The sequence below is a fragment of the Lissotriton helveticus genome, chromosome 11 (genome assembly GCF_964261635.1).
Source record: "Lissotriton helveticus chromosome 11, aLisHel1.1, whole genome shotgun sequence".
NCBI lineage: Eukaryota > Metazoa > Chordata > Amphibia > Caudata > Salamandridae > Lissotriton > Lissotriton helveticus.
The window spans coordinates 1,079,077,106-1,079,101,378 of record NC_136072.1 but is presented as its reverse complement, the minus strand read 5'-3'; the positions used below and the strand labels follow the sequence as shown (position 1 = coordinate 1,079,101,378).

General features: G+C 47.6%; 1 protein-coding gene across 4 annotated transcripts in view; it reads left to right on the top strand.

The window, feature by feature from the left end:
- CIT (citron rho-interacting serine/threonine kinase) overlaps nucleotides 1-24,273 on the top strand; it is a 1,315,032-nt gene that overhangs the window by 57,480 nt on the left and 1,233,279 nt on the right. For all 4 annotated transcript variants that reach the window (XM_078667654.1, XM_078667653.1, XM_078667652.1 and 1 more), the window contains exons 5-7: nucleotides 3,761-3,862; nucleotides 4,379-4,521; nucleotides 7,730-7,823. In XM_078667654.1, coding sequence (XP_078523780.1) covers nucleotides 3,761-3,862; nucleotides 4,379-4,521; nucleotides 7,730-7,823 — 339 coding nt within the window. The remainder of the gene's footprint in view (nucleotides 1-3,760; nucleotides 3,863-4,378; nucleotides 4,522-7,729; nucleotides 7,824-24,273) is intronic.

Below are 24,273 nucleotides of genomic sequence, written 5' to 3'. Positions count from 1 at the left end.
GGCAGGTTCTCCTCTGGATCCCTGTCCACCAGTCCTTCTTAAGGATCTTACAGACCTGGTAAGCCCGGTGCTTGCTGAAATTTTCAATATGATGTTCTCCTCTGGCATTTTTCCTTCTTGCTGGAAGGAGACGTCTATTCTCACTCTGTTAAAGAAGCCAATTTTGGATGCCACTAATACTCTTAATTACCGTCCTATTGCCCGCCTACCCCTACCAGCAAACATTGTGGACAAAATTATGAACATCCAATTGACTCAGTTTATTAATGAAAATGAACTCTTGGATCACTCCCAGTTCGGCTTTCGTAAGGAACATAGCACCGAAACAGCGCTTATTAAGGCCACGGAAGAACTCAGAGCGGTAATGGATGGAGGGGGAACAGCGGCATTAGTGCTCCTCGATCTATCTGCCGCGTTTGACACGGTGGATCACACTCTCTTGCAAAATCAGTTAAAACATCTGGGAGTTGATGGAATGGCTTTGGCCCTTCTATCATGCTTCCTTAACGAGAGGAAATTACAGTGTCTCTTGATGGCTTTAACTTTGAGCCTTACTATTTACCTTGTGGAGTACCGCAGGGCAGTTTGTTTAGTCCTTCCTTGTTCAATATCTATGTCTCCGAACTGGCCCCCTTGATTAGGAATTTTGGCTTTAAGCTGACGTCATATGCTGACGACACCCAGATAGTGGTAGCTGCTCTTAAACATCAGAGCTCTCCTAGTCTGCAGTTTCAAAACTGCATTATTGCAATCAGCAATTGGATGAGCAGGCATTGCCTTAAACTGAACTCCGATATAACGGAAGTTCTAGTATTTGGCAATTTGCAGCCTACCTGGAGCAATCTGTGGTGGCCAGCTGAGATGGGTTTACCTCCTAAACCTACGGTCAAAGCAAAAAATTTAGGGGTGATGATCGACAACACTCACTTTCTGTCAACAAACTAATGCTATCGTGTCAGCTTCCTACTTCCTTATAAAAAAAAATAAGAAAGATACTCCCGTATATCCCAGTGAATTCTCAAAAAACAGTAGTCACGGCACTTGTGCAATCTAAATTGGACTACTGTAATGGGCTTTATTTAAATGCCCAGAAGCAATGTCTTAGGAAGCTTCAGGTAGTTCAAAACTCGGCGGCGCGTTTATTGCTGAATATTCCACGGCACAAACCGATCTCGAATGAGATCCGCAGGTTACATTGGCTCCCAGTGGCTCAGCGTGTTAAGTTCAAAGCACTGTGCTTGGCATATAAGGCCTTGGCGCAGACAGGTCCTGATTTTCTCCAAAAACTCTTTGTCTGGTATCAGCATACCAGACAGCTCCGCTCGATGGGGGCAAGACTGCTGTCGGTCCCCAGAATCCGGACCTCTCATTGGGGTGGCCGTGGTTTTCACTACAGTACTTCAAGATTGTGGAACGCTCTTCCAAGTGTCGATTTTTGAAATTTACAAATATTCTTTAAAAATCGTGCCAATTATAAAAACGTAATTACTTGCCTGTTTTAGATAATGTCCCAGTGCTGAACCTAGGAGCCCAGCACTGGATTACAAAAGTAACGCGAACATACTTTACCTGCAAATTGAATTATCTTCCATAGGATAACATTGGTGATTCTATCTGAAAAAGTTTCCAAGTGTCAACTTTTAAAATACAATAATATTCCTTAAATATCATTACTCTAACCAAAACGCTTTTACTTCACGGTTTGTAGGAAATGTCCCAGGACTGAATCTAGGATCCAGTCCTGTGGTTAGAAAAGTAATCTACAAAGTAACTAATTGCATTTACTAGAAATTCCCATTGAGCTCAATGTTGCATTGTGTTTGAAATTGTGTTGCCTATTGCAACCACTGTAACTATTTGAAAAGTATTTAACTAAAGTAACTCATTCTGAGAAAGTATATTTTGATACCTTGTGGGTTCTAAAATAAACCCACTATCTTTTGATACAAAACAATTGGCCTAGAGCTCAGTTCTTGAGTGTGAGAGTCAATTTGCTGACTGAGTGTGTACAACAAATGCTTTACACTGTCCTCTAATACTGCCTTACTGCTCGACCAAGCTACCACTTTAGAGAGTAAGGTTATATCTAACTTTAGCCTCTACCAAACCTCTGGGGACTGTCGTCTCTGTACACACTGTATCGTACTTCTTTGGTCCAGTATATACAGAGTCACTTTCTTACACATGTGCACATGTGCAAGAGGTGGCAAGCAACGCTACTATCTTCATCAAGTTTATCTTACCCCTCAAACATTACACAGAATGTCACCTGACACATCTCAGAACTACCCCCGCTGTAATAGTACACCAACAAAATTCCTACATATGACCTAGCATTGCGCTGCCCTACAAGAATTCTGGCAACGGGTAGTGGACATGCTCATTGAAGTGATGGGCCTACCGCTGGTCTTAATGGTCAAACTCTGCCTGCTGGGCCTGCAGTCTCTGCCAAACCAAGGCTCAAAGATGAGAAACAGATTTGCGCTGCTGGGATTACTCCAGGCAAAATGGTGAATTGCCATACATTGGATTGCTTGAGCTCTGACCGAAGAGAATGAGCTTTGGCAGAGGACCGTAGACTGCATCAGGTGTGCAGAGAAGAGAACTCCGAAAGAGACTTAGGATTGTGGGCAGAAATGTTTGATAAAATAGGAGAGACATCAGACACTGGGATAGGGCGGCTAGCGGATGACCTGGTAGGATCCGTCTGGCTGCAAGACAACCTACAGGGGGCAGAGAGACAGAGTACCCAATAGGAGACCGGCACTAAGCGCAAGACTAAGTACTCAATGAGTAGAGTGATTTTGTTGTATCAAATGCATAGATCCTTTTTTCTGGTCGCCACCATACTATAGGATTATTAATGATCTGTCCCCCCCACCCCCAACCCTTGATGTGAGACTGTAATGAAACATCACCATGAGACTGGTGAACTGAGCTGGTTTGTTCTTACTTGTAACTAAAAAGGATAAATACAAGTTAAAAAAAAAGGGAAAAGCCAAATGGGACACAGTGTACCGTCTGACCACATGTTCCACAACCTCTGCATGGTTTCAAAGGCTTCTAGACCTTGTGGTGTCACTCGTTTATGTGATCTCTTTCAGCCTAGCTAAGAATCATAATTCAGCAACATTACATTTTGTTTCCTGGAAAAACTTGTATGCCAGCCACTAGTACTTGCCTAAGATCATGATTTAGGGGTAATTTTGTGTAATTTGAGTCCGCAAATAGAATGTAATTTCATTCTTTTGAATTTGAAGTTGAAATTCTTGTTGCTATGATGGTCTTTTGAGAAACAGTTTATGTGAGCATAACAGATTAGCATACCGTGCAAGTCCCAGTTTCAAATCCACATTTGCTGCATATGTCCATTGGCAGAAAATTATGTGCAAATATTTTATAGGTGCCTAATAAAGGCTTGTATTTTATATTGTCTTCTTTTACTAACTGTTCTTGGCATTTTACTATATGCTTTTATTATGAATTGCACACATTGTACTGTTTAATCACATGGTATTTTAATTGGTTTTTTTTTATGTGTATTTCACAAACTTGTGATGGTTGTAAGTAATCACACAAACCATTCATTCATTCATACGTAAGGAAGTCTGAGACATATTTTCTGTTGGACCAATCTGTGTTTCATATTTCCTTTTTGTTTGGAATTGCACTTGATTACGATAGACTGAGACTGTTTATAAAGTGGATTTTTAAAAAGCCCAGTGTGTGAAGTATCTCATGATATTGCTGTATTTCTTAGATCACGTTCTGTGAAGAGGAACGAAGTATCCTGACCCGCAGTACCAGCCCGTGGATTCCACAGCTGCAGTACTCCTTCCAAGACAAAACTCATCTCTATCTGGTGAGATCTAGTGGTTGTCCACTTTTCTTTCTTTGACAGTGCATTGAGGCTCATGGGACTTTGCAAGACAATGAGCTGTTTTTGTGTTATTGGCTTGTGAAGATGTGTGTATTGAAGGATTGGTTAGCTTTAAATAAAAAAAATACAATCTACATTGGATCGATGAAGAGCCATTGTTAACTAATGCAATAAGAAGCTTCTATAGAACGCTGAAGAGATGGTCCCGCTCGATGAGTAAACTTGAGAGTACATCCGAGGGAAATAAGTTCAATTTCCATGTTTGGCAAGAAGTGATTTGAGAGGAAAACATGGGAGATTGGCTGGAACCTGTGGGAAATCTGGGCTGTGCAAATGAGGGAGAATCCACTGCTTTTTTGGGGATCGGTATGACAGCGTTGAAGTACTTTTCCCAACAGCAAGTCGGGGACATTTATTTAGAATGTAATGACTTGAAGTCACTTGAAACAAAACACACATAACATGCCTAAACTAATAAATACTGTTTATTGTTTCCAGGTCATGGAGTACCTACCTGGAGGTGACTTTTCGTCACTGTTGAACCGTTATGATGACCAATTCGATGAAAGCATGGCCCAGTTTTATATTGCTGAAATGGTCCTGGCCATTCACAGTGTCCATCACATGGGTTATGTACACAGGTGCGTAAATGGTCATCTTTGTTATTGTCCGGGCAAGGAACTTAAATAACGTACTTTAATCTTCTTAACCTTCGGAGAAACTGCAACATCAAAATCACCTAGTGGACAAACATTTCCTGAAGGTTTGCTTTTAACTCCAGCACCTAGGAGTGGAGTCTCCAAAGAGAGGGAATCATACCCCCTGGCACCACCTTCTTTCCCTCCTAAGGTGTACGGCACCTCCACTCCGGCGGTGCTATGTTCAACATTTTCACCATCAACATCACTTTTACTTTTGCCCAAATTACTCTCCTCCTCATTCGGGCAGATATTATGCTTGGGTTTCTGATTTTAAAGTGTTTTGCAACAAAATCTTGCAGGGAAGCTGGTAGTCCCGCAACTGGCCTGGCAGACTTCTGCCTTTGCCCTAAAACCAGAGGGAATCTTCTAGATTGTAACACAAGTTAAAAGTTTAGTCCTTTAATCTTCTGTGTCTTCAGCAGTGCTTTTAGCATTTGTGTCCTGTGATATCCTTAGTCAGCTTGCGCTTTTTCTAGATGAGATACATCTGGGATGAGTGGTAATCATTACATTTAGAACTATGTACTGGCACGGTGTTTTCGTGCATGTATGCCTGTGTCTTCAATTAAGTTTCAGTAGAGTGTGCTATGTTTATGTGAATAACTGACGTGGGCAAGAGGAATCCATGTGTCTTCTGTTAATTCGAAACATCTTTGATGAAGACTGACTGAAGACTGGTGCGATGGTCAAGGTGCAGTGCTAGCTGTATAACGTGCGTGTGTGTTTGGCACTCAATTCCTGTTCCTCTTCGGGTAATTGGCATGCCATGCTCCACTTTGAGTGGTTTGTACGTTTCAGTGTGTAGGGTGAGTCACGTGCCACTTAAGTTGTAAACCTCTGTGTTCTATTTTGGTGGATTGCACGTGATTGGTGTCTGCGTGTGCAAGCTCAGCTTGAGCAGCCTGGTTTTGTACTCCTGGCTGAACAAAGTTAGTCAACCAACATGGAAGACCTGATTGAGTCTCTTTTCCAAACGTACGTTTCACTGCAAACGCCTTGATAAAAATACATTCTGTCCAGTGAAGCCGCTACACTGGTGCAGCACTGTCCTGCAGCTTACATCCACAATTCCCATATATACGCATTGCAGGTCTTTGTAATAATCTATGACACGCATAATTAATAACACATGTACATCTGTATTCTGGGAGTAAGGTTTGGTTCCCTATCCTGGATGCAGGCGGCCACTCTGCAACAAGCATTAGCATAGCCGCGGTAGGTCTTGCTTCCTGGACCTAATGGCTTTGCCAGTGGTTTTTAACATCCCTGGTGCCGTGCAGCATGGCCAAAGAAGATAAGCATTTTTAGTAAGTTGCTATGATACGGCAGTCGTATCATTTTGTAGGCATGCACACACACTCACGTATTTACCTACAAGATGAAGTGTGACTTCTAAAAAAAAAATTTTAATCTGAAATTGGATTGGTAAAGAAAAGTAAAAAATAAAGCTGAAACGAGTGTGGGTTGGGGGAGCAACACAGGGCGTGTCTGGTGGGTGGGAGAGTAGGAAAGCAAGCCTCCTTGGGGGAGGAAAGCAATACAGAGGGTGTAGGTGGATAGATCAATGGGGGGACAAAAGGAACATGGAAGGTAGAGGTACAAAGGAGAAGTAACAGACCAGAGAGACGGAGTGTACCAGTAGGGGAAAGCAACTAGGAAGGTGGAGGCTGGAGAAGAGAATTAATGGTTGAGAGCGAAGGGCAGGGGTGGGGAGAAAAATCAACAGGCAAGAGAGCAACATGGAATGGACTGGGGGGGAAACACTGATTAGGAAGCAACAGGGTGGAGTACACTAGGACGAGTGCAACATGGAGGAGAGCGGGGAGAAACACACAGGCAACAGAAATGAACGCTGAGTGGAGAGAGAGAGAAAAGTATACAGTACAGGCAGGCAGCTGGAAATCCTGCATTTCTCATGGAGTACTTAACCCCCCCCCCCCCTCTCCCAACAAAATGAGTGCTTGAAAAGCAAGATGTGAAAGCATAAAAGCCAGGCAATCAAAGGAAATGGTAAAGTGTCTATGCTTAGTGGGAGGGACAAACACAAGATTGACAAGCTGGGACACTAATAAGTAGCAGGCAAATGAGTGACAGGAAAGCCAACTATTGGTAAGCAAATGACAGGCTGCAAATCCTGTATTTTCTTTGTGAGTTTGCAATAGGTCTTGTAACAGACCGCATGTGCGTTGTCTAGTAGGCGAGACCTAAAAAGCACCACTTTTGTAAAGGGGACATGAAATATGAGCATCTTTGTGTACCTGCCATTAAAAAGTCTGCACCCTGCACTAGAGAGAGCAAAGGCTTTCCAAGAAAAAAAGTTTATAAAGTGGTAGTCTGTAAGAAGGAACCCTTTCTCACATGCTCTGCATTTCATTGTAAAGCCTCATGTTGCTTAACAATGCACGTTCTTCCCAAAGGAGGTGAATCTCCTCCAGTTCCCTCCCTCGTCAGAAATGCTAAACCATGTCTAAGTGTTTAGTAGCGTGCCACACATAATGTGAAAGTAAAGCGAGTTTTGTTTTGCAGAAGATCTTTGCCATGAGTTTTTTTACATGCTCGGATGTGCCCAGGTATTTTTCATTTTGCTGGTTGGTGGTTGTCCCCCTGCCGGGCAGATTGTTTTGTAGATAGCATAGCTAGGCAGGTAACTTGGTGGTGTGCCGTGCTGTGCATGTAAGGTTGTTTTATGTTTAAGCTGACCATCGCAGTAGTTCTGAGATGTATGTTGGTGTGGTGCGTGCAGTGCTGGGTTCTTGTTGAGTGGGTTGTGTTTAGCTAACTGTAGTGCTCTAATGCCTTGATGTGAGCATAATGATGTCTGGGAGGAAGAAACCGGTCTGGTATGTTGTTATACTGACTGTAAAAGCAAGCCATGGATAACTGTTTAAGCTGAAGCTTGGTGAGTGTTCTTATGTATTGCTTTTTGCAACCACATGTGGAGAGAGAGTTGCTGGCTGACTTTGTGCTCTTCCAGGTTGTGTGTGTGATGTCTGACCTGCTTCAGTTGGAGTGCGCAGACCAAGACGGCAATGAAGATATATGGTTGTGTTAGCAATAGTTTACTTGCAGACGTGTCCGCACAGTGAGAAATGTTCAGTGGAGGGGTGATTTAACATTACTGAAGTCTTGCTCCTTTCCACATGTACAGAGACATTAAACCTGAAAACATTCTCATTGACCGACTGGGACACGTTAAACTGGTGGACTTTGGCTCATCGTCCCGGCTGACCCCTAATAAGACGGTAAGGAACCACTAAGCCAGGACTTTCAAATTGTCAAGCACTAACTGATGTCAAGTTCCTGCATTTCTTTAATTTGAAACAGTGGAGTACCAGCACTATTGCAATACTTGTAATGGGAGTGTAAACAGATACTCTGAGTTAGTGAGTTACTGCATTTCTCGATTTCAGGCATTGAGCTTAACCTGGGGAACATTGGTTTGTGAGATTTTGTTTACAGTGTATATGGAAATCTCTCCCACCAGATGTCCGCCAAATCTCATCTTCCTCTTCTTTTAAAAAAGAAGTGAAAACAATACTGCTGAACAAGTTTCTGCCTTAAGTGACTTTTAAGTCCTATTGTTTACTCACCTGCCCACTATTCTGATGCCCTGACCACTACATTGTTGTTAAACCATTAACTCCAGCATCTGAAAGAGACACGTTAGTGATAGATTCCTTACCATAGAATATTACCCAGACTGGATCCGGAATGTTTTTGCTTAGCAGTACCCCTACGCGCGTCGGTAGGTGGCGTTGTGCGGCTCCGCATCAGTCACTGGCGTCGTAAACGCCGGGATGACGTCACGGAGACTACTTAGGTGCCACTCATGCACGCTGACGTCAGTTCTTTTTCCGCGCCGAAAGCACAGACCCGGATTGAGCACGTACCTCGGTCATTTTTTGACTACTTTTTGGGAAAATTTTGTCTCCTTCTCTTGTCTCCTGGTGCACGTAGGGATGCCCGGCTTTAAGTATTGCGGGTCGTGCTGCCGTAATATGTCGGTGGCGGACCCACGTGATGTCTGCCTCTACGGACTGTTGAGACTGTGGAGCCATGGCCCCGAAGGCCTTGCGGGAGCGGCGCCGGAAGTTGCTCTTACCGCCACTCCGGGTCTAGGGGCCGTTCGCGGGACCGAAGCCGTCGCTCCTCGGGCTCTTAAGTCTTCACTTTTAGATTCCGGTAAGCGACGCCATAAAAAAAGAGTCGAAGAAGCGTGTTCGCTCTCCGACATCGCTCCTCGGAGGCTGACTAGGGGGACAGGAGCCTGGGAGTACCGCGGCCTACCTGCCATACCGGGGTCCGTCGGCGACTCCCGAACAGATGCAAGAGTTTGTTGCTGCCATGGACCGCCTTTTTAGGCCTCGGGCTCCCGCCGGCGTGCCTGCGGGCCCTGTGGTCCCATGTCCAGATACTTTTGGCCCGGCAATACCGCCTCCGGAGCCACTGGATCCAGCGCCCTCGGCTCCGGTGCCACACTGTGCAGTGCCGCTGGCTCTGGCCCCGGCGCTGCCCTTGACTCTGGCGCCAGCGCTGCCACAGGCGCCGCACTGGGTGCTGTTTATCCCACCCCTGCCCCGGTTCTCAGACCATTTCGTTCCGGCCTGGGAACCGCATTGGGATGCGGCTCCGGCTCGGCCCCGGTCGGCGCCGCACCCAGCGCGCTTGCCCCCTCTCCAGCTCCGGCCCTGCCGTCGTGGCCGGCTCCTTCTACTCCTGAGCTGGACGAGGACTGGGACTGCTTCGAGGACCCCCTTGCGCGGCAGTGTGACTCCGAGCAGGATTGGGTGGATGACCTTCAAGATGCGGGTGAACTTGATGTGTCTTCTGACCCGGGGTTTGCCTCCCCTCCGCCTACTATGGAGGAGGGTGCTTCCTACACTATGGTGGTGCTTCGGGCTGCAGAGACTCCATCTCGACCTCCCTATGGTGGCCCTTAAGACCAAACTCCTTACGGAGGTGCTCCAGAAGCCGTCTAATTCATTGGAGCCGCTTCCCCCTTTCAATGAGGCCCTTACCGAAGTCCTCTTGGGCACTTGGTTGTGGCCGGCCTCGGGGGCACCGGTGGATAAGAACGTCGCTAGGCATCATCACCTGGTGATCCTGCCTTCTTGACCACTCACCCTACGCCTGAGAGCCTGGTCATTCAGGCCTCGACGTCGCATAGTGCCTTTCCCACGGCTCCGCCGATAAGGACTCTAAAAGGCTGGACCAATATGGCAAGAGGTTATTCTCCTCTGCCAGCTTGGGGTTGCGGTTGGTTAATACCACCTGCTTATTGAGCCATTACTCCCACACAGTGTGGGATTCGGTAGCAGAGGTCCTGCCTCAGTGCTTTGAGAAGGTCCAGGCTGTCCTTTCCCAAACGATTGCGGAAGGCAAGGATGCGGCGAAGTTTGCCATCAGATGTGGTCTGGACACTGCTGATTGCTTGGGCAGGGCAATTTCCACGACTGTGGCGTTGCGGCGCCATGCCTGGTTGCGGTCTACTGGGTTTTTGCCCGATGTCCAGGGCTCGCTCATGGACATGCCGTTTGATGGCTCCCGCCTCTTTGGTGACAAGGCTGCCAGTGCCCTGAAGCGCTTTAAAGACTCGCGGGTCACGGACAAGTCTTTGGCCCTTTCTACGAAGAGCCATGCCACGCCTGGGTTTCGTTCCTTTCGTGGCCAGGGTAAAAGCACCCAAGCACGCTCCTCCACGAAGCCTTGCGGAACCAGCCTCCGCACGGCCGCGGACGTGGCTTCCGCAGGGGCGGGTCTGGTGACCAGCAAGCGGGTCAGTCCACCTCCACCCCCGCTGCTTCCACCTCTAAGCCTTCCTAATCCGAGCTTCAGGGTGCACCACATGCCGGTAGGAGGCAGGGTCCGCCACCACCTACACCACTGGCACGAAATCACATCGGACAAGTAGGTGCTGCAGATAATCTGCCACGGTTTCTCGCTCCCCTTTCTGTCCTCCCCTCCAGCCATGCCACCTTGGTACCACCGCATGTCGGGGCATCATTTGGCTCTTCGTTGTCAGGAAGTCACGGCCCTCCTGGCCAGTGGGGCCATTGAGTATGTTCCTGATCAGGAAGTAGGGAGTGGTTGTTATTCCCACTACTTTCTGGTCCCCAAGAAGGACAAGGGGGGCTTGCACCCCATCTTGGACCTCCGGGACGTCAATCTCTTCCTTCGGAAGTAGAAGTACAAGATGCTGACTCTGGCTCAGGTCCTGGCTGCCTTGGACCCTGGAGACTGGATGGTAGCTTTGGACTTGTAGGACGCATATTTTCATATCCCCATCCTGCCGGCCCACCGGCGTTACCTGTGGTTCACGGTAGGCCAAGAGCATTTTCAGTTTGCCGTGCTCCCCTTCGGCCTTTCCAGTACCCCTCGGTTGTTCACGAAGGTGATGGTGGTGGTTGCAGCTCATCTGCGCAGGTCAGGGGTGTCAGTCTTCCCCTACCTCGACAACTGGCTGTTGAAGGCGGGCTCGCCCCAGGCAGTTGTCGGCGGACTACGGCTGACCTCCTGCATTTGCTGGGGTTCTCCATCAATGTGCCGAAGTCGCACCTGAGTCCCTCTCAAAAGCTCACCTTCATCGGAGCAGTTCTGGATTCGACACGGTTTCAGGTTTATCCTCCCGAGCAGCGAGTCTGGGATATTCAGGCTATGGTTCCGCTCTTTCAGCCTCTATCCCGGCTTTCGGTAAGGATAACCCTTCGGGTCCTGGGCCTGAGGCCTCCTGCATCCTGCTGCTGACACATGCCAGATGCCATATGCGGGCTCTGCAGTGGGACTTGAAGTTCCAGTGGGCACAGCATCAGGGCAACCTGTCCGGCCACGTCCAGATCTCGGAGGGCGATGCATGACAGTTGCAATGGCGGCTCACGAATCGCGATTGGGACATTAGCAGATCACTCTCCCTTCCCCAAGAGGAGCACACAGTGGTGACGGATGCGTCCGTCCTGGGATGGGGAGGCCACATGGGAGAGGCAGAGATCAGAAGCCTCTGGTCTCCGGCGGAGTCCCGGCTCCACTTCAACCTTCTGGAGCTGAGGGCGAACCAGCTTGCACTGGAGGCATTCCTTCCCTCTGTCCGGGGAAGTGTAGTGCAGGTGTTCACGGACAACACCACCGCCATGTTATATTGTAACAAACAGGGGGGGGGGGGGTCCTGGACCCTATTTCAGGAGGCTCTGCGCCTCTGGACACGGCTGGAACATCAAGGCCTTACCTTGGTGGTTCAACACCTGGCAGGTTCTCTGAACGTCAGGGTAGACGAACTCAGCCGCCGGTGCATGATGGATCACGAATGGCGTCTGAACTCGGACGTGGCGCATGGTCTCTTTCAGCAGTGGGGAGAGCCTTGGTTAGATCTATTAGCCACCGAGGAGGACATGCAATGTCATCAGTTCTGCGCGTTGGAATTTCCAAGGCGGCGCTCACTCGGAGATGCTTTTCGACGCGAGTGGAGCTGCGGTCTATTGTACGCCTTTCTGCCTATACCACTTCTGCTCAGAGTGCTGAAGAAGATCAGGCACGACTGGGCCCAAGTCGTTCTTGTGGTACAGGACTGGGCTCGGAGAGTATGGTATCCCGAGCTACTCAGTATGAGCTTCGATCCCCCGATCCGTCTACCTCTTCGGGAGGATCTTCTGTCGCAGCAGCAGGGGAAAGGTCCTCCACACGAACCTGTCCAGCCTCCACCTCCATGCGTGGAGATTGAGTGGCGACAGTTGACATCCTTTGATCTTCCTCCCGAAGTCTGTGATGTCATTCTGGCAGCCAGGCGTCCCTCCACCAAAACGGTATACGCCTGCAGGTGGAACAGGTTTGTGGCATGGTGCACAGCAAAGGCTGTGGATCCCATTTCTGCCAGTCTTTCGGAGGTTCTTCTGTTGCTTCTCTCTTTGGCCCAGCAGGGCTCTGCTCTGGGTACTATCAAAGGTTATCTTTCGGCCATCTCCGCCTTTCTGAGGCTTCCAGATCAGCCTTCTCTTTTTAAGTCCCCGGTTGTTAACTGTTTCCTTAAGGAAATTACGCACACGTTTCCACCTGTGCCCTTCATAATGCCTCAGTGGGACTTCAATCTTGTCTTGACTTTTCTGATGTGCGCTCCCTTTGAGCCCCTTCATAACTGTCCCTTACGTCTTCTCACTCCAAAGACTGCTTTCCTGGTTGCTATCACTTCTGCCAGAAGAGTGAGTGAGCGCCAGGCTCTCTTCTAAAACCTCCTTTCCTCTCTGTTCATCCTTAAAAGATGGTTTTAAGGACTCGTCCTTCTTTTCTGCCAAAGGTTGTCACTCCCTTCCACATCGGGCAGACCATCACTTTGCCCACCTTCTTTCCGCATCCATCAAGGAAAGAGGAGAAGCTCCAATGTCTGGACCCAAAACGTGTGCTCGCATTCTATCTGCTATACTAAACTCTATAAATAAAATAAATATAAATGCATCAGAAGATTGTGCTCCTTCGGAGTAGGAGGGCATTTTTCAAATTTAACAAACTTAGTATTTGATATCTCTCTGGTGCAGTCTCAACGTACACTGGCTCCTTGTGTTAGGTCCATTTCTTTCCGCTGTTCTTTGCCATTTTTAGGTCCGGCTTCACAGTGTAGTTGTATGACCTATGAATACCAATTCTTTCAAATACACATAGAAGTGAGGTCTGCTCTTGCCAGAGGAGTATTGCTCTCTCACATCATGCTATTGGATGTTTAGTGTCTCATTCTGTCTGCTATGGAATGACTGCATTGCAGTGCACGAGGGACTAGTTTATATCACAAAGTACACTGAATCTTCTTGTAGTAAATGTTTTATCTCCTAGATGCAATGTGTACTGAAAGCATTTTTGATCTGTTTTCTTTTTCACTGTAGCAGGGGTTTGGAAGTTTTAGTTATGAATTAAAATGCAAGCCAGTCAGATCTCTGGGTTGGCCATCAGTTGTTTTTTTTTGCACTATTCCAGGTCTGCTGTAGGGCACTGCAGAGTATGTATTTGATGATGGACATAGCTCCAGCATGTGACGCCATAAGCAACCACCAGTGTGTTAAAACGGCCCGCGTCACAGACAGCGGATTATGTATAGAGATGACTGTGTGCCTCAGGCAACAGCCTATGTTTAAATGACTGCAGCTACCTCCTAGGATTATCCACAAAATTGTTTGATCCTTCAAAAAGTTTGTACGACTAAAGTAGGTCTTCACAGTAGGCAATAGATTTCCAAACTCTGATTTGACCTGGTAAACTCCAGGACTTCAAGCTGCTTTCACTAAGTGGGGTTGGTGTCTAATTCTGAAGGCCACCAATTAGGTGACCATGGAAGTGAAGTCTTTCAGAAAATAATAATTTCTGTTTTGTCTGCATTGAAGTTTAAGCAGTTTTTTTTCATCCAATGAGCTACAGCTGGGATGCAATTGGAGAGACGTTTTGGGGAGTTAATAGGATTTTTTGAGGCAGTGATGACAAACGTTGTATCACCTGCTTAAGGTTGGTTTCAAAGCAGAAGCTGAGGACCAAGGACCCTAGTAGAGATACATAGATAATAAATATTGTGGGGCCTGCTGAGCACTGTGGTGGTACCCCACACACTAGAAGATTGGCAGCTGATTGAAAAGAATGGCAGTGTCATTGACTGAGATCTTCTAGCTAGAACCTCCCCAAACCACTTAATGTCTTTGTCGCAGACCCCGAGTTTAAACAACCCTAATATCAGGATGCGGCTGATAAGTCCAGCAGGATTAGCCTGGCGGAGCAGTCTGATGCAAAGTCATTCTGATGGTTTCCGGTGGCTTCTAACGTTGCTAATTCCATGTTGTGAGAGGGGTGGAAGCCTGATGGTGATGAATGTGATGAGGAATTGTATTCTATAACCGATTTGACGTGGCTGGAATTCCCCTGGTTGAACTGTGATCATCATACCAGGCAATCCACCACAATCACCTAACAGAATACAGTCTACTTGGCAAACATAAAAACATCACACAACTGGACCCTATCCCACTCCAAGCACAACCTGGATAGGATACTTGGAACACAGAGGAATACAATAGCACTCCACACCATCTCTACAGGGATCCAATCACAAGAACCAGCCATAATGATGGCCCCCACCCTAAACCCCACAACACCGCACTTGAGAGAGACAGCCCCAATTCCTGAAGCATAAAATATTTAAAAAAATCTCTCAAATAATGCAATGAAAATTTTCAAACACACCCTACTCAAACAACTCCCTGAAAAACTGTAGCTGATACCTACTATAGACCGAGCAATTGGCAAAATAAAAACAGACTTCATCTTCTACGCAAAATGGAGAAACATCTTCCTTCTCCACCTACAAGTTATTAAATTAATCGAAATTCCCTACAGAACTAAACTCATGACCGCCCCTTCCCAGAGCTTTAGAGGGGAGATCTCCATATATATATTCAGGACGGGGAACATTCTAATTGAAGCCTCAGGCCACCACCTCACCATCTTTGAGCGATACTTCTCGTCTCTCCTCGTCCTATTGTCAAAAGACAGTCCTGCTCCCTAACCACCCCTTCCCTTCTACCCCAGAACAACAACCTAGAAATGATTCGCCCCTAGTACTCCATTGTCTTGATGTGCACCATTGAAGCTCCCCTGACACTCGCCTTAGTCAGAAAAGTGCCATTATGACCACTTCTGAACCTATTCCGTCCACTACTGAACCAACCTCATTCAGTCGCCACATTGAAACACAACCTGTTGACTGAGACACACAGACACGTGTCACAATAGCGTCTGTCCCAATCCAAGATCATCCACCACTGAGCCCCTATCGAACACAATCCCTTTGAAGTACCCAGCCCAAAATCACTCTTCCTACACCCTACCTCGATGACACTGTCCTCCCCTCTCTTGCAGACCACTCGCCATCCATTGACACGGGAACTGCCGCCAGTTCTTTCCCGGCCATGTGGAACAGGAACCGTCCCCGAAAGAATGACCCTGTTTCTTGGCCAAATTGTGCTGGCAAATTATATTTGCCATAAAAAAAGGACATTGCGATCCAGGCCAAGCTAACACTCCGTCCTACTCTGAGAATTGAGAAATGGTCTCCCCGCAAAACTCTTCAAGTGACAACCGGCAAGCCTGTCAAGCCTCCATTCCCAAGAGCCACCTGCCCCACAGACCCTACTGAGCCCTCCACCCCTTCTCCTCAATTGAAGTGGAATTACTCAGTAAGTCATACATCACAAAAACACTGCAAGCAGATCCCAACCCTCCATCCAGAATCCCAGTCATCTTGGGCACAAATAGAATCCCTCTGGCTAATATATTGCCCAGGCCACCTGCTCGACACACCACTAACCAGACATTACACTCTATCACGAATAGCCCTAGCTCCCTAACCTGGCTGAATGAACACTCAACCCGTATACTGGACTTGCTCACACCACCTAGCTATTCAATCATTAAACGAGACAGACCCGGGGAATAGGAGGCGGACTAGAAATCCTACACAAAGAAGAAACCCGTCTCAACATATTCGAGACCATAAACTACTCGACCTTTGATTACCTTGGAGTCGAACTCATTACAAAAGGCACCACTCCAATCAAACTACACATAATCTACCACCCCTCTGCAGAGTGTTTCTCTTCACTGAAGAAGTGACCAACCTAATAACATTGTCCTCCCTAACTAACACCAAAAACGTTTTCTTAGGTGACTTCAACTTGCACTGGAATGACGCGTAAGACGCCAGAGTCCGTATCCTAACCAGCCTTCTCGAAGTCCATGACCTCAAGCAACTCTGCAATGAACAGACTCTCAACAAAGGCTCTACTTGACCAGAAGTGAGCTGGTCTCCCTTTGATCTATCACGCCTATTGACTGGTCTGATCACTATCAAATACAACTATTGATCAAGGCTCCTCCCAAACCCTACCCAACAAACCCACGCACTGGGCAAAGAACACCAAACAAATCCCACAAATAGAGCTGGAACACAGGATCAGTGCCCAATAATATTCTTAACTCCTCCTTAACACCGTAGATTACCTCATCACTCACTAAAGCTCAGCGTTGACAGACGTTCTTGACCAAATGGCCCCACTGAAACTGAAGAATTCTAGCAAAAACCCAATCTAGACCCTGGCTCGACCTAGACCTTAACAAAGAGAGGAGACAACTAAGACTGACTGCAAGGTGATGGCGACAGAACCCCTCACCAGCACACCTCTCACTCCTCCGATCTAAACGACTCTCCTACAAGAAACACATCCTTAGGGAAAACGCTTCTTTATTTCGCAACCAACTTGACTGACCGAGGGAGCTCTTCAGCGTAATAAACCAACAAACTACCCTGACCTCCCATCAAGAAAAAATAGCCACCAATGAACGCTGTGAAGAAATAGCTAACTTCTTTATAAGCATAGTTGTGAATATTGAATGATTCCTTATCCATGACCTGAATCTGACATCCCAGCCCACCTGTTGCAATGACATAATAGTATCAAAGGACCCCCCCACCCAAAGAATCAAGCAATGACAAGAGTACCCCAAGAAAAACCAAAGTCAATAATTACCCTTCACAATCGAAAAACAATGCCAAGTGGATGGACTTCAAACCTATGACCGAAGGAAAAGTATTCAAAATAATTGCAAACCTGGAGCCCACTTCCCACACTACTGATCCCCTACCTTCCACCCTAGTATAGAACCTCAATCACATCATCTCCCCGTTTTGGACCAAAATCATCCTTGCCTCTCTCTCCTCAGGTTGTGTTCCTGACTCCCTCCAACTAGGCCAAGTTACAACCATTCTCATAAATCCAGGGCAGACCCCAACGACCAACAACCTCAGACCTTTCACCAACCTTCCCTTCCTAGCAAAAACGATCGAGAAGTGGGCCCTACTACATCTCAACCAACACATTGACGAATTCAACCTCCACGATACGTTCCAATAAGGATTCAGGAAAGGTGTAGCACTAAAACTGCTATTCTCAATAAATCAGATGACATTCACAAATCCTTAGATGAAGGCGACTCATTTATTTATTTTATTTTATTTATTTATAAAGTTTTATATAGCGCGAACTTGATCCAGAAGGATAACAGAGCACTTCATAATTAGAGGGAAAGGTAACGAATCAACACACTAAACTGTTCTCTCTCACTGGCTAACTCTGTAAAGTTACAACCTGAAAATCAGTGATGTTTCCCCAGAGGGGTAAGCACACAACAATACCAGAACGAGATAAAAGGTAGGGAAAGGTTAGTGAGGGGACATATACCAGGTTAGTATGAAGAACCCTCACTCACCGAACTGGTCGGTGACATGCTTCATCCTGGGGTTCCCACCGGGTAGACCGAATGTCTGCCCACTGTGCTTCAACGCCTGATATTACAGCGGAGCTGGTTTTTCGTGTTTCAGAGTGGTGAAAAAAATGGTTGCGTGAAATTAAAAGAAAACAATCCGTGTCTCGAAAAACTTTTTAATTAGAGACCAGATTGTATTAGTTAAAAACAGTGTGGCGGACGCCAAATGATTATAAATTTGAACCATTAGTGTCCTTAATGTGTAGGAATATTGGTCGACATGTTTCTACTCATAATGGCTAGGTCAGCCGAGCTTTCTTCAGGACCAGTAAACTCCCCGGGCGGTATACACTCACTAAGGTGTATCCGAACCTCGGGTGTGCTATTTTAGTGTACCAAACTCACGGTTACATGGACTGTCCTGGACTTTCCCAGCGTCCTAAACCGTGTCAAAGCGTAAATTACCACACCCATGGGCTCACGGCGGGGGTATATTTCTTCACGCCAAGTTACTCGTTTTAGCTTGGCGACTCCCCACGTAAACACCTATCTCTGGTAGCATCCGTGGCCCGAATGAACATTAAAATAGCACACCCCGAGGTTATGATACACCTTAGTGAGTGTATACCGCCCAGGGAGTTTACTGGTCCTGAAGAAAGCACGGCAATTCTCAGTGTGGCTGCCAGACTCCTCACAGGGACTAAACGGTTTGAACACATCTCACCTGCCCTCCAGTGCCTCAATTGGCTTCCCATTCAAGGAAGATGCATCTTCAAGATCGCTTGTATCACTCTCAGAGCCCTCCATACAAAAATCCCAAATATCATGAAACCAAAGAATTGAAAGCAGGACGATGTCGAGCACTGAGAAGCTCCAACTCACTTCTCAAACCCCCAATATTGAAGAAGGAATCATCCCAAATGCACTCCTCAGGAAATGCTCCTGGGATTTGGAACTCACTCCCTAAAGACCTCCTCTGTAACCAGCGTCTGATTGGTAACGCGGGCATTCGGGTAATGCCCGAGGGGCCGGTGTCCGAGTGCTGCTGTGGGCCTCTTTTTTTTTATTTTTTAGCAGTCTGGGGGGTCATTTGGACGCTGTCTTTACTGTTACAACAAAGCAGCGACCCAGTGGGTGTCTGAGTGGCCTTTCTAGAGGCAGATGGGCGCTCATTACCTCCGTTCAGTAAGAGGTGTCACTCCTTTTGTTTCGCGGGCCGGCCCATTAATGAGTGCACATACTGAGTGGTGGCAGGGGGGCAGAGTAGAAGTGGCCTAACTTGTTTCACCACTGTGAACTAACGCGTGCATTTTTTTTACCCCTCTCCTAAAGTGTTTTTTTTAATAAGATTATGCCAAAGCAGTGATTTGCGGAGTGATTAAGCAAATGTGGGCCGATTTTTTATTTTTTTTTTATTTATTTTTTGTGTGTGCGCCCGGGCCGATTTTCAATCCCAATCCAACCCTGTCTGTAACCCCTCCTACTCTTGCTTCAACTGGGACCTCAAATCCTTACTGCTTAACAACTACTTTAACTCGCCCACAAGCTCACATTTTTGTCAAGGATCAAACACCCAGCGACACAATCCCCCAATGCAGGCTCTTGACTCGTGCAGCCAATAATCCGTCACAAATCGCCGCTACCTTTACACAGTATTGTTTATTCACTCTTCTTGCTTTGACTGTTACTGAGTGTTACTTTGCCGCTTCAACCCTGCTCCTGACTACGAGGATTCCAAGGGCATCTGCTGTCACCTTTCACGGCCCCCGCTTCGCGGGTGCCGTTCACGAAACTGTGGGGCAGTGTATCTTGACATTGAGGGACTGCGAGGCCCAGCAGGCATAGCGCCACACACCTGCTGCCTCTTCCATCATTGGAGACGCCCCTCCCTGGCTCTACATGATCGCAGCACGGCCTCCGCTCTATGGGTGCCACTACTGAGTGTTACTTTGCCGCTTCAACCCTGCTCCTGACTACGAGGATTCCAAGGGCATCTGCTGTCACCTTTCACGGCCCCCGCTTCGCGGGAGCCGTTCACGGAACTTTGGGGCAGTGTATCTTGACATTGAGGGTCTGCGAGGCCCAGCAGACATAGCGCCACACAACTGCTGCCTCTTCCATCATTGGGCACACCCCCCCTGGCTCTACATCATCGCAGCACGGCCTCCGCTCTACGGGTGCCGCTACTGAGTGTTACTTTGCCGCTTCAACCCTGCTCCTGACTACGAGGATTCCAAGGGCATCTGCTGTCCCCTTTCACGGCCCCCGCTTCACGGGAGCCGTTCACGGAACTGTGGAGCAGTGTATCTTGACTTTGAGGGACTGCGAGGCCCAGCAGACATAGCGCCACACACCTGCTGCCTCTTCCATCATTGGACACGCCCCCCCTGGCTCTAAATCATCGCAGCACGGCCTCCGCTCTACGGGTGCCGCTACTGAGTGTTACTTTGCTGCTTCAACCCTGCTCCTCACTACGAGGATTCCAAGGGCATCTGCTGTCACCTTTCACGGCCCACGCTTCGCGGGTGCCGTTCACGGAACTGTGGGGCAGTGTATCTTGACATTGAGGGACTGCGAGGCCCAGCAGGCATAGCGCCACACACCTGCTGCCTCTTCCATCATTGGACACGCCCCCCCCTGGCTCTACATCATCGCAGCACGGCCTCCGCTCTACGGGTGCCGCTACTGAGTGTTACTTTGCCGCTTCAACCCTGCTCCTGACTACGAGGATTCCGTTCACGGAACTGTGGGGCAGTGTATCTTGACATTGAAGGACTGCGAGACCCAGCAGGCATAGCGCCACACACCTGCTGCCTCTTCCATCATTGGACACGCCCCCCCCCTGGCTCTACATCATCGCAGCACGGCCTCCGCTCTACGGGTGCCGCTACTGAGTGTTACTTTGCCGCTTCAACCCTGCTCCTGACAACGAGGATTCCAAGGGCATCTGTTGTCATCTTTCACGGCCCCCGCTTCGCGGGAGCTGTTCACGGAACTGTGGGGCAGTGTATCTTGACATTGAAGGACTGCGAGGCCCAGCAGGCATAGCGCCACACACCTGCTGCCTCTTCCATCATTGGACACGCCCCCCCTTGGCTCTACATCATCGCAGCACGGCCTCCGCTCTACGGGTGCCGCTACTGAGTGTTACTTTGCCGCTTCAACCCTGCTCCTGACTACGAGGATTCCAAGGGCATCTGCTGTCACCTTTCACGGCCCCCGCTTCGCGGGAGCTGTCCACGGAACTGTGGGGCAGTGTATCTTGACATTGAGTGACTGCGAGGCCCAGCAGGCATAGCGCCACACACCTGCTGCCTCTTCCATCATTGGACACGCCCCCCCCGGGAGGTCCTTATATTCTTATCAATTCCCCGGGACGCGCGCAGGCGGGCCCCGGACAAAGGGCGGACAGTCTGGGACAGTCTGGGACAGTCTGGGACAGTCTGGGACAGTCTGGGACAGTCTGGGACAGTCTGGGACAGTCTGGGACTGGGCTGGGCCAGGACCCTGATTCATATATGCTGTTGGACTTCTGCGACCTTTATACAGTGAGACCATAAATCATTTAAATTTGTATACTGTGGTTATGTCAAAAACTTAGTGCCTATCACAGGTGGTTTGTTTTATTATGTTCAATTTTGAATGGTTTTAGTTTGGTTCCTTTAATTATTATTGCTGAGTATGTCTAAACAAAAGGCTCCCTTGGTGCCTAACACCTTGGATAACTATCTAGTGAAGGTCGTGAGTAAAATTAATAGTGAGAGGCGGCAGTCACTAGGGATAAGTTGTTCCCCTACACCACCCACTGCGCAACCTACACTAGTTCAACTGGTGCAGGATGATAGCAGTGATACCAATAACTTTGACATCTCTGTTAGTGATATGCCGGAGCTAAACATTCCCCCCACAGTTGACCTAGAAGTGTCCTCAGATACTACGGTACGGCATCCACCGACACCTGTGCCTAGAGTGGTCAGAGCATGTAGGAAAGCTCAGACCAAACGGGGGGAGCCACGTTCTGTTAGAAAAAGAGTTGTTTCTCCACCCAAAAACCCAGATAAGAATGATGATATCAGGGTGAAAGGTGATACTGTTAAATTGGAGGACGAGCAAATTAAAAAATTAGTAAGTATGATTGATTTGAAGATCAAGGGTATTAGGGTATTATAAAACCCCTTGTGGCTAAAATTGATCAGCTTACCGCAGAGATTAATAGATTAGGAGGACTCCTTAATAAGTCAGTGGAGGAAGTGGGCAGCTTATCAGCCCTAGTATCCAGTAATTGTGATACCCAGGAGGTTCCCCCTGGGAGTGGGGTAGGTGGCAGTAAGAATGTTGTACGGAACCCTCCCCCCACCCAGCCCCCATCAGGTAATGATTGCCAGGCTGTAACAACAAGTGATCCTCAAACAATATCCACAGAACTACGCCGAGAGCGCGATCCATTTCAATTTGTTGTGGAAGCTTCTCCTCTAGTTTTAGTCTTGGCAAACGCCCCACCTTTGGCCCCTGGTCAGGTGGAAACAACAGCCTCCTTGATTGACAAAGCGCTGCATTGGCTGACGAAAAATATGAGGATATCTCCCTGGGGCAAACAGCAGCTAGCAGGGGAAATTATTATGGCTAGAAGGGTATCCTGGCTTGGGGACCAGCCGAAAAAATTCAAGGGAAACTGCATAGCCTTGAACTTCTTAAGTCCTGAGGTACTCCCTATCGTATTGACACATTTATTTCCCCCACAACAAAGGGACTCTGCCATGATCCCATTGACGCTCGAATTTTTCTACAACAGGAGATGGAGTGTAGCGAGCTTCAGCAGACCGTGGCCGAAACGGTTGCCTGTGTTAAGTACATTGGGGAGGGGTGTTCAAACTAGGGACGGAGGTATTAGTTTTAAAAATCGGTTTGGGGTTTTGACTGACTTGAACGAATGTGATTGACTCCAGAGTGCAGAAAGAACTGTGGCTATGGAAGTAGTAGAGCTTGGTAGAATGCATGGTCCTAATGATCAGGGAAAGGAACAAACCAATAAGGCCCCTACACCTCAAATAACCTCATTGGAAAGATCCTGCCTTATAGGGCTGCCCTTAGAGTTCAGGGATCTTGGACAAGAAACTTGCCTAAGCCCAACTGGGGAACGTGATTACCATGGAACAGATGGGTTTTCTCCAGAGATGCACTGCCACATGACCACTAGCATTGAACATCAACCAGTGATTGAGGGCGGGACCCTAGGAGATAAAATTTCGCAGGATTAATCGTGCATTTCACAAGGTGAGGAAGGACTGGCTTTCCTCTCATGGAACCTCGCTGGAATTGGCAATAAAATAACATCTCCAGAACGGTGTAGGTTCATCGATCAGTATGACATCATCCTTTTTCAGGAATCCCGGTCGATAGTTGCAGTTTTTCGCTTGGGGTTCCTTAATTTTGAGGCTTCGCTACCAAGAAATCTAAAGGTCGATCAACAGGGGGTTTGATAATTTGGGTCCGCCAATCCTTATGTTGTAGGGTGCAACAAATTAGTTCCCCATCGAAGGACATTTTGTCAGTTAAAATCATATGGCCAAATGGTCAAGGGGTGGCTATTCACAACATCTATGCAAGGGGGACGGTAGGAGGACAAACATCCGAGGTAATCTCTGCTCTTGATCACCAGCTTGAGGCCCTCCCAATACAGCTATCTATCATTGTAGGTGGAGATTTTAATACAACCTTTGAACCTCTTGGACAAGAGGATCAGTTTCTTGCTGCTGATGAGGACAGTAAATGGGGCGTCCCTCAGCTTGAAATACCTGCCGTAATAAGATGGTCAGCCGTAGCCATACAACTTAAGGCCTTATGCTTAGCGAGAGGGCTCAGAGCAGCAAATGGGCGAACCTCGTCTGACCGCCAGGGAGAAAATACCTTTGATAATGGCAGGTATTCCAGTCGTATCGATTACTTTCTGGTGGATATAAGAAGATGGCACTGTCTGATAGACATGATTGTTAAATCTAGGATGGAAAGTGATCATAATCCACTTTGTATGGTATTTCAAACTTATAAGGGGACTAGAGAATTGACCCCGAGGCGAGGGATAGTTACTTTAGATATTGTTGCCTCTAATAACATGCTCCACATCAAATGGGGCAGATTCATTGAGAACCCTGAGAAATTGGAGATCCTTAAAAAAATGGTTGTTGAAGAAGTGGGTAATCTAAACCCTCACATTAGTAAGCATGATTTTCCCCAAATAATGCTTGAGGCACATGTCCACTTTTTTACAAAACTCCAATTGATCTTTAGGAAGACTATAAAACCACACAAGGGAAATAAAAAACAACCCCAGGTGGGGTGGTATAACAATGCTTGTAAATTAGCCCGCCAAAACCTGAGCACTGATATAAGATCTAGGAATCCTTTAGGAGT